Source organism: Perca flavescens, chromosome 17, assembly GCF_004354835.1.
Source record: "Perca flavescens isolate YP-PL-M2 chromosome 17, PFLA_1.0, whole genome shotgun sequence".
Lineage (NCBI taxonomy): Eukaryota > Metazoa > Chordata > Actinopteri > Perciformes > Percidae > Perca > Perca flavescens.
In genome coordinates this window covers 16,623,579-16,640,799 of record NC_041347.1, presented here as the reverse complement: position 1 = coordinate 16,640,799, position 17,221 = coordinate 16,623,579, and the positions used below count along the sequence as shown (strand labels likewise).

The following is a 17,221-nucleotide window of genomic DNA, read 5'->3' as shown; positions in this document are numbered from 1 at the left end:
CCAATGTATAGTGTGAGTGTTGCAAGCATTGTACCGTGTATAAGCGTCAGCGACAATTGGTGCTTAATAAGTTAATTTAAAAAGATTAAATTGTCCAGAAAATCTACATATATCTCATAGAAGCGCTTAAGGTAGAATTTGCTTTGGCTTTGCTTGTATTAAAGTCCTCACTGTGGTCCTTTTTTGCCATATGACACAATCATCATATTGGCAGGAAATTAACTAGTCACAGAAAAAGTTATCCTCATTGATGATGAGTGTAATGATACCAAAACTAGATGAAGTTCTGGGGTGACCTGAACTCAATTCTGACTGAAATCACAGTTGTACAGAGATTTTGAGGATGAAAGAGAATAGCTTAAGATTCTTTTCAAAACATGATAAACTGTTAAAATGTCAAGATATGTTTTATTTCCCACATTACAGTGGGAGTTGAGTTGTGAAAGGACATGATATTTACATTTCGATATGAGAATTGACTTACTACTAGTGCTTCAAGACGAGAGACCGATTTAAGGCGAGCAAAGCTGATTTGGTCACATCTCTGCATGAAACAGACCAATCGTAATTATGATACTTGTGCGTATGGAAATAGCACACTCCATTCTGTCTGTGAGGATAAAGATAATTCATGTATGTAATGTATTATAAATCTTGTCATGGAAAGGAAAGTGTGTGTGATCTTACATCAATTGGCATTTTGACATACCAATGTTGGCAGGTCCACTCAGATACAGGATAATGTTCTGTTATGCTTCACCGGGCAGGCCTCTCGTCTCTTTTAAAGACGATACACTTTTACCCCAAAGTTCCCCGCTGTGTGTTTCATAAATGTTTATTCCACATGACTCCCCAAAGTTTACTTAGGCCCTGCCAACTCTTATGAAAGAAAAAAATGAAATTTATAAAGCCTACTTCAACACGTTTGGTTCAAAAGCCTCTAGCTCGCCCAGTAAGAGTGTTTACCCCATGTAGGCTGAGTTCTGCAGCGGCGCAGGGTTCAAATCCAACCTGCTGCCCTTTGCTGCATGTCATCCCCCATCTCTTTCCCCCTTTCATATCTATCCACTTTCAAATAAAGGGAAAAAGCTCCATAAAAACAATCTTAAAAAAAAAGGCAACTCTTTTGGAAATAGTCAACTTTGGCAAGGCAGCAGGGTTCAGAGAGGTGTGTGAAAGTTTGGGTTTGTTGATTGATTTATTGTCTATATTGCAAGGGCACTGTTGCAGTATCACTTCTCACTGTTGTTTTATTGGCATGGCATGACTGCACTGTCACTCTTTTTGTCTGTCGCTCCACCACATTTTAAGATTGAAATATCTCAACAGCCGTTGGATTGATAGCCATTCCATTTTGTACAGACAGTCATGCTGCACATAGGATGAATCCTAAAGACTTAAATGACCCACTGACCTTTTCTTCTAGCGCCACCACCAGGTTGACATTTTGGGTTTTAGTGAAATGTCTCGCCTATTATTGGATCAATTGCCATGCAATTTGGTAAAGATATCAATGGTGCACAATGTTGAATCTTCATAACTTTGGTGACCTTTCAGCTAGTGCCACCAACAGGTCAAAATTTTCACCTATCCAGTCAAGTATAACATCTACACGATGAACTGGCATAACATTTTGAACAAAATAAATTGTGTTGTTGATATGTATTGAAAAGCAATAAATAGGTTAAAAGACAAGAGATACTTTGTAATACAAAAACCTGTAGTGCAGCTACTGCACTGTATATAGATTTTTATTTCTCAAACAAAAATACGCATTGTTGACTCTTTTAGTATGTGTGTGCTACTCAGATAGAAGTAGGAAATATAATTTACTCATTCATTACAAAGCAATGGAAGAGAAGACAGCCCTACATCCCTTTTCAAACAGGAGGAGAGTGCGAAAGAGTAATATTCTCAGTAAGTAGAGGAGAATGTAATGTTGTTGGGCACTAAATTACAGTCATTGAAAGCTTGTATGGTTACCCAGCGATCTATCACTGTCACACAGAGAGGGGGAGAGCGGAGAGAGAAACAGACAGGCGCCAGGCGCAGCAGGATCAAAGCAGAAATGTACCTTGGGGAGAGAAACAGTTAACTCCATTTAACCAATTGTCCTATAGACAGAGAGTCAGTGTGCTGCTGCAGGCCCAACAACAGTTCCCATAAGAGAAAAAAAAACTCACATATTGGGTTTCCCCGAAAATGATTTGACTTGATTTGAAGAGTTGCAAAACAAGGCCAATTTGGATGGGCCTCTTCAATGGACCTCTGTGACATTAGTTAGGGTTTTACTGTGTCTCAAAGGGATTACAGACAATGAACACAATAGATTGAAATATGGGCAGTATACAGCCATAGATAACTTTGTTGCAGGCCTCAAGATAGAAATTTATAGTGATAATAACTCCTAAGAGTATAAAAAGTACCGTGAATCACAGCCTGGATTGCCTTATTAGTTTAATGAAACATGGTGATTAACTACTGTAACTTATTTTCAAGCACAACTTTTCAGACGAGGTCCTGCAACAAGTAACAGCACTAACATTTTGGCAACAAAATGAAAAAAAAAATACCTTGTATTAACCTTGTATTATTTTGTAAACTGAGTTTTTGGGTCCATCTTTTGTTAAACTGTCTTTCATTGATTTGTTTGGGCACTTGGGGGCAGCAGAACAACACAACATTTATCAACATATTATCTCCTTGTAAAGTTGATATGGCGAATGTGTTAACAAACAGTTTAGCAACCAATTTACACTTTCAGAAGACACAAAACATTAGAATTCATTTGGAGTCATGTTTGTGTCTGCCTGATGAATGTAAGTCCAATATTTACTCTACTTGAGCTCTGATTTTAACTCCTGATGGAATCTGGCTCTTTAACTGCTAAACGCTCCACTATGTTCACCAGCAAGTCGCCAACTTTGGGTGCTGGGCATGTAGTGTAAAGTGGGTTTTTAGAGCAGCTGCCTGTTGCTGCTGAAAACAAAGCTTGATGAGAGTGGTGAGAGTGAATCAAAAAATGTAAGCTGGGGCCGTAAAACCAAAACAATGAGTTGAAAATAGAGCCCAACCTATATGGGAATTTTTTAGACCAATACCAATTTTATAGGGGAACATTTCAGAGATTACTGATGTGGCGGCTGGTGTATGAATGTTTGAGCTGGAGAGAAAATAGACCTTTTCTATGTGGATTGTGCACCAATATGACTATGCAAACTTACTCAGAAGGCTGTTTACTTAAACAAATAATTTTATCAAAGAATATTTAACATACATTATTTTACATTACACATACAATGTATTACACTGTCAACCAATTCCACATTTTATAAACAAGATATGATTTATATTATCAATATTAAACAATATATTAGCCTAAATATTTCTGGCAATATTCAGACCTGGACCTGTGCACTGAAATGTTGATATATCCATGCAGTCAGTCACTGATGTTATGTTGCAATTTCTTGCAATGCACAAATTAAACCCATGATACCAGTGACTGGGGAGGAAGATGGTGCTGATGTAGGAGTCCACAGCTGGAAAGGTCCAACAACAAAAAGTCTGTGTGAAGGGAGATAGAGGGACAGTGGTGGTAGAGGGGTGGAGGGTGGAGGAGGACTTTTTTTTTTACTTTGGGGATTCCGAATTCCGCAAAACTCGCTGATCGGAGGTTTACATCTGTCAAGGCACCACAGGCGCATGGAATGGACCACAACACTGTCATCACAAGCCTGACCTATCAGAAACCGTTTCAGCCTAGTCACATGGGAACATCGACAGTCTGATAGGCAGGCGGAAGGATGAGAGAGGAACTAATGGCACTTCACTGAAGGAGAGGCAAGTCCGTGCGTAAACACTTAAGTTTACCACGCAGCTGCTGAACATTGGAGGACCCTGGGCAATAACAGATTTGTTCGAGTGAAAACGAAAAAAGAAAATCAGAAACGGAGAGAGCGGCAGGAAAATTGGTTGTATGGCACCTCAGTCGTGCGTAATGAATCCTGCGCAGGGATCACCGCCCTTGGCTGCTCCGACTCAGACCTCACCAGAGGACCGAACCTCTGGTGGCATTGGAACTGACGAGCTGGACCTGTCATCTACCAGAAGGTGTAAAACCAAAAGTTTAAATCTGCCTTTCAGTGTGGAATCCCTCATATCAGACAGGACGCCGGACAGACGCCTCCACTCCCCCGAGCCTGCAGGCTGCGCCCGGGCAGAGGAAACCGAGTGTGCGTCACCGAGGGGACTTTATCGGTCCAATCCGGAGGCTGTGGACCTCAACGACAAGGAGACGAGCCCCTGGTTTCAGGCTCCTTACGCATCCCCTCCAAGTGAGTGTAGGACAGCCTACTCTTTCTTTCTTAATTCTGTAAAACATACGCTACTTTTAAACTTTCCAACAGTGTAAAACTGTCTCCAAATTATACATATGGACATACGTTTGTACTAATTGAAGAACCTTGCACGAAATACCACAGCAAATACAAAAAAGTTCATACCCTAAGTATTTTACAGTAGTAGCCTGCACTGATGAGGAAACTCGATGTAAAAAGCCATCGTCCCTTAATTATCTCAGACTTTAAATCTAGAGATGATGGGGATGGATTTTTAAACTTTAAGATGTGATAGCGTTGCCTTAAATAACAGCTCCTGCATATATATTCGGTTAGATATTTCCCTGATTTGGCTTTACTTGTATCATGCATGATGTGTAACGCAAAGTGGCAATATAGTAAAGTAATATCGATAAAACATTTTCTATTCCAATAATGTGTCTCTAAATATTTTTCCAGGACATCCCAGCCCAACCTCGTGTAATCTACGGAAACACAAGAATAACAGAAAACCCAGAACTCCCTTTACAACCTCTCAGCTGCTTTCTCTGGAGAGGAAGTTCCGTCAGAAACAGTACCTCTCCATCGCAGAGAGAGCGGAGTTCTCCAACTCCCTCAGCCTCACAGAGACCCAGGTCAAGATCTGGTTTCAGAACCGCAGGGCCAAGGCCAAAAGACTGCAGGAGGCCGAGCTGGAGAAGTTCAAGCTGGCCGCGAAGCCGCTGTTGCCGGCCTTCGCCTTTCCCTTCCCCCTGAGCGCACCCATGGGCTCACCGTCCCTATACGGGTCCCTGAACGGACCGAGGCCTGCCTTCACCGTCCCAGGACTATTCAGTGGACCATATGGGATGTACTACTTGTCTTAACCCTCACTACCTTTGAACTGCATCGCTGGGAAAGCTGCCTTTTAAAAATGCCTTAGCCTATACAGCAAATAACCAACACTGAAGAAAATGTCCATCTTGAGTCAACATGTCTGAAATCTTATATTAATTGTTATATTTTTCGATATAATGAAACATATTTTTCACACAATAGTTATGCTAGTAGAACAATCTATTTTAATATAACCACTTTATTTAAGGAACACGCGGGACAAAACCAAGTGAAATATTTCACTCGATTGGCTTTTTTAAATGATTTGTTAACATGGTAATTTTTGCAGTATATTCAGTAAAATCTTTTTTTTTGCAGAGCTCATTTTCGGGACCAATTGCTAGCCTATTGTGAGCTTTTCCATTCAAATAGAGGTAGGCTATTCCATAAATATCTGTCAAAGTGAATTTAATGTAACAGAGATACCGTGGTTATTTAAAGGCCTATAGCTTTGGGTTTAAAGCAACAATAAGTGACGACGTTTTATTTCCATTCCAAAGGCCATATATATATATACATATATATATATATATATATATATATATATATATATATATATATATATATATATATATATATATATATATATACATATATATATATATATATATATATATATACATATATATATATATATATATATATATATATATATATATATATATATATATATATATATATATATATATACATATATATATATATATATATATATATATATATATATATATATATATATATATATATATATATATATATATATATATATATATATATATATATATATATATATATATATATATTTAAATTTAAAGGAAAAAAAAGTTACCAAACAAGTGTGATTTTTTTTTGTATTGTAGACCTACCTACAATTATAATCAGAGGCTATAAAAAGGAAATTTAACAACAAAAAAACAGTCCAAAAGTACATCCATAATTATAACTAGTTGGTCATCAACAATAGCTCATAATCAATAACAAAAAGAGACTAGTGCCTTTTTATCACCTTTGCAATGAAATCAAATGTCCATAAAAGTTTATAGTTTTATCTTTAAAAATGGGTTTACCCTTTGGCAACACCAGTGACCTTTTTCATGTTAATATAAACCATGAGACCTTTTAAGGTGAATTTACTATTTAATACCTAAACCACACAATTTCTGTTTCTAACTTCTTAATAATTTTCCCAGTTTAAAAAATAGAAATCAGCTATATAAATATAAAAAGTGTATAATTTTTTTTACATTACCTCAAAAGGACAACTTCTTTGCACATATGTTCAAAGAGCTCTTAATAGTCCAGTTGCATTACTAAATGTAAATAAGTCAGCAATTTATGAAAAAACTCAAAATCCTAAACATGACTGATACTCACATCAGTCATTAATGAACAGTGTATTTTATATCTGATGGGTAAAAAGATGTTTTGTACAATTATTAAAATCTATTATGTAAATTCTGACATCCGTCTTATTTTTCTCTTCCAAAATCTTCCATCACACACACACTCACACACACACTCACACACACACACACTCACACACACACACACTCTCACACACACACACTCTCACACACTCTCACACACTCTCTCACACTCTCTCACACTCTCTCACACTCTCTCACACTCTCTCACACACACACACACACACACAAAACTAAAAAAACATTTTATTTGAAGAAAAGGATACATATGAGAGTAAATATATTCATTAGACAAGTGTATAGTTTTTTTTTATCTTAAAAAAGGACAGACAACAGAGTTCTGGTGTTTCATTTCCTCCTTCCTCGCCGCCCTCTGAAGCCTCGGACAGAGCCGTGACCGAAGCACACGGTTGTGGGGACCCTGAGAGACAAGAACACGGCTGTTGTTTTGTATGTCACATTGTTTGTAAAAAACTGTAGTGAATAATATGAAGATATCAACTCACATTCATTTTAATTATATAATATTGCATTTAAATGCTAGAAAAAAACTTCCTACAATTTGCTTAATTACATAATTGCACAAGTTTTGCCTTAAGACTAGAATCTTTAATATCCAGAGTTAACCTTGAAACATTTTGAAAATGGCTGACAGTCTCTCTAAGTACAGGGCTCAAACTGCCTGAGAATATCCAGTACTTTTGTAAAGACTAACCTGTAGGAGTATCGTGGTTTTAGTGGCTCCGTGCTTGTACTCCCCGTGCACTGAGCTGCCTCAGAAAGATCTGCGTGCTCCTCAGTAGAGGCTGACTTTGCCATGCGAGCAGCTTCTTCCTCAGACACATGCGTCTCCATGGATTCTCCTTGCTCGAGTTGGTGGGACAGCACATCACACATAACCTCACTCACACCCTCAGACTCACATACATCGTCCCACTAACTCCATGGCTGTATCTTTCTGCTGCTGTCTCTTCATCTGTCGGGTTCTATTAACAAAGACATTATTAGAAATACACATACAAGGGTACTTAATGAAAATATAATTATTTAACACTCATTTAAGCCATTTTACTGTTAGTTGGGACTGAACAATGATACAAAATATGCATTTTAAGCAATTCACACTGTAGCTGAGCTTTTGAAAGAAAGTTCACTAAAAGTTACAGACTGGCTTCAATAAAGCAGCCAAGAGAATCTCAGTCTATAACTATTTTGTTAACAAGAGACTATGAAATAGCCGAGTAAAAATATAAACAGTTTCAACTCAAGAATTTCAATTCAGAGGCATAAATTGTGTTTACTGTAATAAACATGGACTCTTCTAGACTGAAACCTTGCAGAGAAATACACCTACTGAGGTTTTGCTGCCATCTAATGGACCAAATATGCAGTCTTACCCTCTGTCCTTTTTGGTTTTGTCAAATCTGAAGTCTGGAGGATACTTGTGAATTCTGATGAGGTGGTCTTTCCTGTGTTTACTAGTCCTGAACTTCTGTCCACAGCCCTCCACCAAACACTGGTACTGAAAAATGTGAAGGAAGAATCAGGAAAAAATAAAAATAAAAACTCAGTATTAATCTTCAATGAATGTTTAGAATATTTCACTTTATTTACAGCTTAAGATCAAGACAATAAAGAGTCGTGGGAAATTACACAACCTTAGACTTTAGCTCACCAAATCTTGCCGCTGGGCAAGGATAGTGAAAAGAGAGTCATGCCACTCCTGAATGTGAATGTCTAGGAGCCGGGCACTTGGCAGGGAGCGACGGCAAGAGCAGCACACATGTCTGTGAAGGGAGTTGTAGTGGTGCTCATACTCCTCCAAAGTGCTGAAGACTGCACTGCAGCCAGAAATGTGACAGGCAAACTCTGACACGCTGAGAAAAGACAAAAGGAGGTCATTACAATGGGCTAAAGTTAAAAAGGGAAGAATCCACAGCTGTTAGCTAACTTTGTTGTTTGGTGTTAGGGGTTTTGGTGGTTTATTTGCCCTATTTCTGGAGATAACTGGTCAAGACTAATAGACTATCTAAGTGCTAAATTCTACAAAAACTTGCACTCAGTCCTTTTATTTTAACTAATCAGTTTAGTCTGTAAAATAGTACCAAACGCCTGACAAAAATTAGTCATATAAAAATGAGTGATATATTGGTCAATGTCAACATTTGTTTAACACACTACCTCAATAGTAACAATGTGATGGTCAATTGGGTAAGATGATTTCAATACATGTCAATGTATAATCCATTTGTGGTACTTTCTTCTAAAATGAAGTTAAAACATATTTTAATGAGTTCAGGAACTGCTTTTCAGTGAAGGACATTATCTGCCCTGTAATTAAATGGGCTAAATAATGTAGCTAAATTTGTTAACTGAATGCAGCCCAATTCTGTACCACAGCCACACACAAGCTAACGTTATTACAAAAGCTAAAACTTCGATCACGAATTGATATAACTTGATTTAAATACCTGAGTGGTGGCTTGCCGTCAGCCTCTGAGATGTAGAGGTCTTGCAGATACATGTGTCTGTGAATATCCCCATCCTGTTAACAACATTCACATGCAGTATTTTATGGTGGCTACTTGGTTAGCTAAATGTGACCGTTATCCAAGGGCTTCAGCAGAATGAGTAAACGATCAGTCGGTTCCATTTGTTGTTGCTATATTAACGTTACCTCAAAGAACTCGTGGTCCTTGTGCAGGTGGATGAGCTGCGGGGTGAAGTTGAACGGATTTCCCTCCTCGTCCACACTCTGCCTCGGCTCCTGTTGGATTCCTGTCAAACAGTCTTCATCGCAGTTTTTTAATAATAAATGTCCATCTGTCAGAAGTCGGACCAATTCTGGCTGCTGTAGCATCGTTTCCAAGTTGTCATCGGTTGTTATAGGTACCGTAACGTGCTAGAACGAGAACACGGTGCGCAGGCATCAACACCATTGACATAGCTAGACATATGATCAACACACATTTGAACACGTATGTGTGTACGTGTATATACATTATACATATGTGCCTATTTGTACATATTTGTATTCATGTATTTCTCCGAATGATTTGTATATGCGACAGGAAGATGTTTGTTAAATAAGTAAATTTGTGGTGTCTTGTAATCCCATGTGGGATGGGCCAAAACGTTTGACATGACACAGAAATAAAGCATAACATAACTAGATAACTAACTAACTTAACCCTGCTACAACGCGACGTTGTAGTGAATACTATGAGTCCTAACCGGTACAAACGCAGTATAGCAGCGTATAATTCAGTATACATAAATATGTAACTTACCTTAAAAGTACTCTTTCTCGACTGTAACGTTCATTGACATATATACAAGGTAACGTTAGCCGCGAAGAGTTTGGGTTGTAGTAGTTGTCGCGAAATGACGACGTCATAATGGGTTTTTTTTTGTCAAAAAGGAAATGATGCGTTACCGCCACCAACTGGCCGAACATACGCAACATAATCAGAGACAGTTTACAATAATCTTTGGAAAAGTTATATCCACATCAGGATGCTAATTAATTGGTAACTTTATTTAATTTGTTTGATATTATGCACCACAAACGAGCAATATAAACTTGACTCGTCCGTGTGCAAGCACATAGTGTAGGCTATTTGTCTTTTCAACTAACTTTACCAATTTAGCAAAAGAAACGCGATGTCGCAGCTTGTTTTATCCGGTTGTATCCGTTTATATACTGTCCATGGTTGTTGTGTCCATAGGGTTGTACCAGTGACATATATATAAGGGTTGTACCAATGAAAATTGTAAAAGGTCAAGAACCACAAAACCGGAAACAGAGACAGCTTGCCTTAAAAGTAAAAGTAGCCTACAATTAATGCACATTTTAAGACTAAACCCTCCCTAAACCATTGGAAGAATGAGCTAAATATCTTGTGTAAGTCATTGAAACAGCTTAAAGACAAAAAGCCCTTAAATTGATTTCTTCACTTGAGACTCTTAAGTTAATTTGAGATAGCCCTTTTCTTTTCGTTTTTATTTATTTATTTTGAATTGTTATGTAAGCTCTTAGGTTTGGTTTATATGCTCGACCCAAGGCAAAAGCTCTATCTTTGAAGTGAATTTGTAAATGTAACTTGTTGTTGGTAGGCCTATTCTGTATTCCTAATAAAGAAATTAATAAAATAAAAAATAAAAGTAAAAGTGTCGCATTTGAAGCGTAACGTTAACACATAGGCTACAACTCACTCCAAAATATGTATTTACGCTGCTGCATGATAATAACTGGCAAAGAGTCACTCGATAGGCTAATATGTTTCAATTGTAAAGGAATCGAATTATACAGTTGTTTTTTTCATAACATGAAAACACCGTCTGAGCGAATCTGACTGCTCCGCTATTTTACCAGTAGATGGTGATAAAGGCCACTAAGATCCCTTGTATTTGGTCTGCTGTCATTTGCTATTGGGTAGATGTTGGCTTACAATTAGGCTACTGGACATTTTTTAATAAATCAGGACTTTCCCATAATCTGCCGAGTAAAATCTGAAATTGAATGAAATGAAATGAAATAGATTGAGGGAAAATAGAGGGCAGAGCCGACCATAAAACAGAGCCGACTTTTAACTAACTGCAACTTTCTAAACGAGGTTTATCAGTAGACTAGTTTATCACCGCGTTTTTAATCCCCGTACAATCATGTCTATCACTTAATTTTGACTCACCCAGCACGTTACACAAATTTAAAGAACAACCTTTTTACGGCTCGGGTTGTGACTCATGTGGTTTGTCAACCTCAAATGGTAATTGTCAGGATATTACACAGCAGAGAAGGGGCGGAGAGCTGAGGAGCCTATTTCCCTTAGACTGCCAAGCACACAATGTCAGAGTCCGTCCGGTAGAGCAACATGCCATATTCTGGGTTATTTATATGGATTTTCTTCTCCTCATGGGGTACGAATATCTTTCTTTCTTTCTTTCATTCTTTCTTCCTTTTCTTTCTTTTTTTTTACTTTCTTTCTTTCTTTCACTCGTTCACTCTTTCTTTCTTTCTTTCTTTCTTTTTTGTAAAATATCCCTGATACTTTCAGGAATAATTGCGGGCAATGAGATGACTCTTCCTCATGTGATGAAGTACCAAACAGTGATACCTCAGAGGCTGAAGGATTCATCTCGCATTAATGATGCCACTACACATCAGGTAACAGACACTCTACTGAACCATTTGATGAGTTTATTTAAAAATCAATTTTAACTTTTTGAAGAATGCATTAAAGGGTATTTTGCTGTGTGTGTGTGTGTGTGTGTGTGTGTGTGTGTGTGTGTGTGTGTGTGTGTGTGTGTGTGTGTGTGTGTGTGTGTGTGTGTGTGTGTGTGTGTGTGTGTGTAGACATACCCTGTTGTACTCAGTACTCTTTGACGATTGCAGGGCAAAACTACACACTGCACCTGGAAAAGAACAAGTAAGAAAACTTAAAATGTTTGCAACACTGCTTTGTATTTTTTTCTGATTGTGCAGAGTCCACACATACTGTACTCTCATTCTTGATGTGTCAATATTATTTAAAAATAAATAAATAAATGTTCTTTTCAGAGACCTTGTCGGGAAAAACTTCTCCGTGACACACTATTCTGATCAGGGCACCCAAGTCACAACTACTCCAGATCTTAGGGTATGTCTTTGCATTATTTCACTAATATTTTGCTGACATTAATATAATCCCTGTATTTATATCAGAAACAGATGCCTGTGTTGGGAAAATTAGATAAGCCTCAAATGAATGCTTTGTTATTTTTTTTTATTTCGAATCACTGAATAATGGAGATGTGGATGATTCAGAGGTCTGGAACCAGATGAGTGTAATACAACCAAAGATTTATTTTCCTGTACAGGCAGGCAATGAGTTAAGTAGGCTACAGGATATCCTGTGTCACCTCACCTCCAAGTTTCAGTGGTTTTGTTACATTGGTTTCCTATATTTGGTCTTTTTTTTGCAGGTGTGGTTATTTTGTGGTCAGTTCAAAATGTTAAATCACAGCTCTGAACTCTTGAGTTAAGATAATATAAGAAAGAGGGTTTATATAATGCAGATCTTCCCACATATATATTTACTGTATTGACCAAATACATGTGATACGATTTTAAAGGCTGTACAACTCAAATAACAACACAAAAGTAATTACATACATATCTAATTAATTATACAGATCCCAGTCATCTTCATCATTTTATCTACAAACTTTGTGTTTTGGGCATTTTATGCAATACCTGCCCGTAACATTTCAAAATAGCAGATGACATGATAGTTTCTCAGTTACAAAGTTCCTATTTATGAGAGGGGACACTGCAATTCTTGTGTAATGTGGAAGAGGAATTGACATATAAGGAAACCGTGGCACATACGATATTATCTTCTTCAAATTAGATCACATTTTACACTTCGCTTAAAAAAAAAACCCAAAAGAGTGAGTTGAAATCTCTCCATTGAGTCTGTGACAAATAATAGACGTCTCTTCAGGTCCACTGCTACTACCATGGGCACATTGGGGGTAGATGACTCCTCTGCCAGCGTGGGACTGTGCTCAGGAATAAAGTGAGTAATTCTGGATGGCAAGTTTTTTTCATTATATCTCTAATTACAAAAAGTTATTGTTTCTCAAAGTAGAGTGCCAAATTTAATTAAGCCTGTGGTAATTTGAGACTGTAAGTCTCCCTTTGTGACTCATGACCAGTGTGTCCAATCCAAAGAGAGGATCAGTCTCTCAGCATCCATAAAGACTGCATGTAGCTCGATTTCTGAAAACCTATAACCCAAACAACAAAGGCCATGCAATGCTGCCTTCTGTCTGCTATAAAATACATGTCTGTTAGTCACAATATCTGTGGAAACTTGAAAACAGGATAAACAAGGTAAACTGAGATCTGTTTGAGAAAAGAAACCGTTTTTTTTGTCCACTCTGAAGTTCCTGTTTTGCACTACAGGGGTTTGTGCGTCTCCAGGACCAAATGTACCTCATTGAACCTCTGGCTGGCACCGAGGCGGGGCAGCAGAACGACAGACAGATCTCCGCAGTTAACAGTGACAAGGTTCTTCATGCTGTTTACAACTACAAACACCTGAGGAGGAAGAGGAGCTCCTGTTCCCATGGAAACACAACCACATACTATGATCACGGACCTCGTCCGTCTGGACTGTTCCAGCTCAGCAGCCTGGTAAAGACACACAGTGTGGACATATACAGAAATACACCAGGCTTAGAAGCCTGAAGCTGATCCAATATATATCCAATATTTAGTGCCGCATTCTTGCCTTTGACAACTGTATGCAAAAAAAGAAGCAAGAACGGATATGCAGTAAAATACTACTAATGATACACAGTTCTTGTATCATAGTTCCGTATCTGCATCAGATTTATGATAAAAAGCACTTTCTCCTTGATATTTAAAAATCTAACAATATGAGACCCAAAAAAAGAGTTTAAATAATTTGAAAATTACAAGTTGCACTTCAGTTGAATGTAACAAATTAACACAAAACCAAAGTGAATGAATAAAGGGGCGCATGGTAAAAAAAAAAATAGACAAGACAACAAGAAAACAAGGAATAGAGACATAATAGATCTTAATATATTTGGAAATGATTACAGGATGTGACTATTAGCTTCAATAATTCGTCATTTTGCATATTTCAATACTTTTGCATCAAAATAATTGTTGTAATTATTTTACAGTTTGTATCTTATCTTATTCATTTATTTTATAAGCAACAGTGTTTTGAAAGGTGCTATACAAATAAAGTTTATTATTTTATAAAACTTTTGTCTAACCATATCAGACACATATGCATGCACACCCACCTAATATACCTTTTGTGTTATTCAGAAAAGCAGAGCCCAGACCAAAGACCGTACAGGAAAATCCAGGACAGTGGAGCTGGTTGTGGTGGTCGACAACAAGGAGGTTTGATTCCTTATTTTCCTTTTCACAGTTTGTCATTGCAGATGTAGCTCTATTAATGACATTGATCTTGTGGATGATACACAATTCCCTTAAGAAGTAGATTATTTGATATACCTGAGATCTTCTTGGTTGTTATTACTAATTCAAACAATAATTTCTTTTTAGTATGAGAAGTTTGGCAGCAAGAAGAAAATAGAGGCCAGGCGCTTGAAATAGCAAACCACGTGGACAAGGTATGTTTGTTTCTCTGTAGTCTATCAGTTGAAAGGATTCAACCTTGTGAAGGCCTGATCTTAAATAAGGGCATTCTAGAGTTCAAATGAGTGTAAAAGCTTCATTTTATGTAATTTTCCTTCTGGACTAATAAAGTAGTCCATCTAGTTTTACCAGTAATTTAGTTTTTTTTTTTTTTTGGTGGCAGAAAAGACTATAAAAGATTTTTCTCACAAAGCAGCAAAGCCACGTGTCCGGCACTTCATCAGACTTTACTTTGATTAAATACAAGAAATCTGTCCTGATACTATCTGTTCTTTCCTGAGTTGAATCTGACCAATAAAAGGAATGAACAGTTCTCTCTCTGTGAAAATCTAACTTTAACTGTGAATCTTCACACCTAAGTTGATAATCACACATTCACACATATCACACAATTCTCTTTGCATACTCTGAAGGAAAAGGGCCAACATGAATGCATCATCAGACAGCACTAGACCCATAGTGGTTTCTAGCATCATAGATGAGGCCTTTGGTTGTGTGATTTTTAAAATTACGTGTTTGATCCTTTCGTGTATGAAAAATACTGATTTCAGCTATTTACTTGGCAGTTCAATTCAGTTTTAGGTTCATTTCCACTTTCCAGTTTGTGTTAACATGCTGCTCTGTTTCAGCTCTATCGCCCCGTGGGTGTTCGTGTGATGCTGGTCGGTCTGGATATCTGGTCATACAGAGATCAGATCGAGGTCAGTACTAACCCTGAGCTCACCCTCGGTCGCTTCCTAGAGTGGCGTCAGCGGAGCCTGCTGCCGAGGACCAAACACGACAATGCACAGTTTATCACGTAAGGCGCAGCTGTTTTGAACTCCTTGCCAAAGGACAATGCCAAGATGATGTGTGATAGCTGTTAGAGCTAGTGTCTAAACATTTCTCCTCTTCTTCACTTAGAGGTGTGGATTTTGATGGTTCCACTGTCGGCTTAGCCAACACCAATGCAATGTGCACCTCTAACTCTGGAGCCGTCAATGAGGTACATATACTTTTTTGTAACATATCTGTGTAAAAATATAGAAATTAAAAGGAAATTATTGGGAGTTGTGTGATGTTAATGTTTCAGTTTTACTTGACTCGACTTTTGTCTACTGTACACACAGGACCATAACATTAACTCAATAGGAGTGGCCTCAACTATTGCACATGAGATGGAGCCAAGTGAGCTTGAATGCTTAAGTTTATTATTATTACCTCTTAAAAAGGAGGTTATGTTTTCGGTTTTCCAGCAGGATTACGGAAAAACTACTGGTCTGATTTTCATGAAACTTGGTGGAAGGGTATAGCATGGGCCAAGGAAGAACGCTTTACATTTTCAAGCGGATCTGAATTAAGGGGTGGTTACACAAATTATTTTTTACTTTGGTTAATATTGCGAGATAGGGCTAGGTGTAGTCTTGCATTGCCAGACCTTCTTCCCCAGCGCTGCGGAGGAGGGTCTGGCTAGCCCACACAGCATTTCGGATGGAAGGAAAAAGTGCTCTGGTTTATTGCTATTTCTTTAAACCAATCACAATCATCTTGGCGGTGTTAAAAGCGCCCGGACGGGCAACGGCACCTCTGCAATATAGCCTCGGGAAGGAACTTGTTTTGGTGGAACATGTGAACGTTCAAAGGTTGTTTAGTCGTGCAACAGAAAACTCAGATTGGACAGATAGTCTAGCTAGCCATCTCGATTTACCCTGCAGAGATCTGAGGAGCAGTTAACCCTCAGAAATCCACTGGAGTTTAGAATGCCAACATAAAGAAAGCGGAAAGTGATGGACAGCCGGCCTTAAAAGAGGCACCTGAACAATCCTGGAAGTGTAACATTGTCAATCTATACTAGGCTACAACAAACAGCGCTGTTCATTGGGTTGAAAAAACAGCTAAGCGATAGTCACATTACATTACATCCAAAGCAACTTCCAATTAATCATCATGCATCTCGCCCAATACTGTTGTTGATTTTGCTATTTTTCTACAAAGGGGGCAAAAATACAACTAACAGCTCGTTGCGGTGTGCCCATTTCAGCTCTTTTGTCCGGTGTGGAAAAAAATTAAAGCCAATGTAGCAAATGACCATATGGATCAATGAGCAAAAAAACTAACAAACACGATTTGACGATCAATCGACAACAAGCAAGACTTGACCAATCAGATTTGTCTGCGCTCTCTGAGTGTGCTTCTAGTTATTTCAGTAATTAATGTAAACACCCATATCAAACATGCCAATGTATAGTGTGAGTGTTGCAAGCATTGTACCGTGTATAAGCGTCAGCGACAATTGGTGCTTAATAAGTTAATTTAAAAAGATTAAATTGTCCAGAAAATCTACATATATCTCATAGAAGCGCTTAAGGTAGAATTTGCTTTGGCTTTGCTTGTATTAAAGTCCTCACTGTGGTCCT

General features: G+C 37.9%; 2 protein-coding genes and 2 long non-coding RNA genes across 4 annotated transcripts; 3 read left to right on the top strand and 1 right to left on the bottom strand.

The window, feature by feature from the left end:
• The first annotated feature begins 3,677 nt into the window (after positions 1-3,677).
• LOC114572283 (homeobox protein MSX-2) lies at positions 3,678-5,301 on the top strand. The gene is made up of 2 exons (XM_028603855.1): positions 3,678-4,337; positions 4,800-5,301. Exons 1-2 carry the CDS (start codon positions 3,980-3,982, stop codon positions 5,204-5,206), a joined length of 765 nt encoding a protein of 254 aa, XP_028459656.1. The 5' UTR covers positions 3,678-3,979; the 3' UTR covers positions 5,207-5,301.
• Positions 5,302-7,417: 2,116 nt separating this feature from the next.
• Positions 7,418-10,074, bottom strand: LOC114572342 (zinc finger protein 511). Its single transcript, XM_028603936.1, has 6 exons — positions 9,931-10,074; positions 9,318-9,542; positions 9,112-9,185; positions 8,316-8,517; positions 8,038-8,162; positions 7,418-7,626 (listed from the first exon to the last, which is right to left on the bottom strand). The coding sequence occupies exons 2-6, from the start codon at positions 9,498-9,500 to the stop codon at positions 7,560-7,562; spliced, it is 651 nt and encodes a 216-aa protein (XP_028459737.1). The 5' UTR covers positions 9,501-9,542; positions 9,931-10,074; the 3' UTR covers positions 7,418-7,559.
• Positions 10,075-11,458: 1,384 nt separating this feature from the next.
• LOC114571661 (uncharacterized) lies at positions 11,459-12,014 on the top strand. Its single transcript, XR_003694696.1, has 3 exons — positions 11,459-11,560; positions 11,698-11,807; positions 11,997-12,014. It is a non-coding gene; the product is annotated as an uncharacterized LOC114571661 (long non-coding RNA).
• On the top strand, positions 12,014-13,153 carry LOC114571662 (uncharacterized). The gene is made up of 3 exons (XR_003694698.1): positions 12,014-12,069; positions 12,201-12,279; positions 13,126-13,153. It is a non-coding gene; the product is annotated as an uncharacterized LOC114571662 (long non-coding RNA).
• Positions 13,154-17,221: the final 4,068 nt, after the last annotated feature.

Bases quoted from the DNA above. Each gene is read 5' to 3' on its own strand.
- LOC114572283 (XM_028603855.1), top strand. From the start codon at position 3,980: ATGGCACCTCAGTCGTGCGTAATGAATCCTGCGCAGGGATCACCGCCC. The intron at 4,338-4,799 runs GTGAGTGTAGGA...ATATTTTTCCAG, and splicing joins TCCTTACGCATCCCCTCCAA to GACATCCCAGCCCAACCTCG.
- LOC114572342 (XM_028603936.1), bottom strand. From the start codon at position 9,500: ATGCTACAGCAGCCAGAATTGGTCCGACTTCTGACAGATGGACATTTA. The intron at 9,186-9,317 runs GTAACGTTAATA...TGTTGTTAACAG, and splicing joins AGGACCACGAGTTCTTTGAG to GATGGGGATATTCACAGACA. The intron at 8,163-8,315 runs GTGAGCTAAAGT...CACATTTTTCAG, and splicing joins TTGCCCAGCGGCAAGATTTG to TACCAGTGTTTGGTGGAGGG.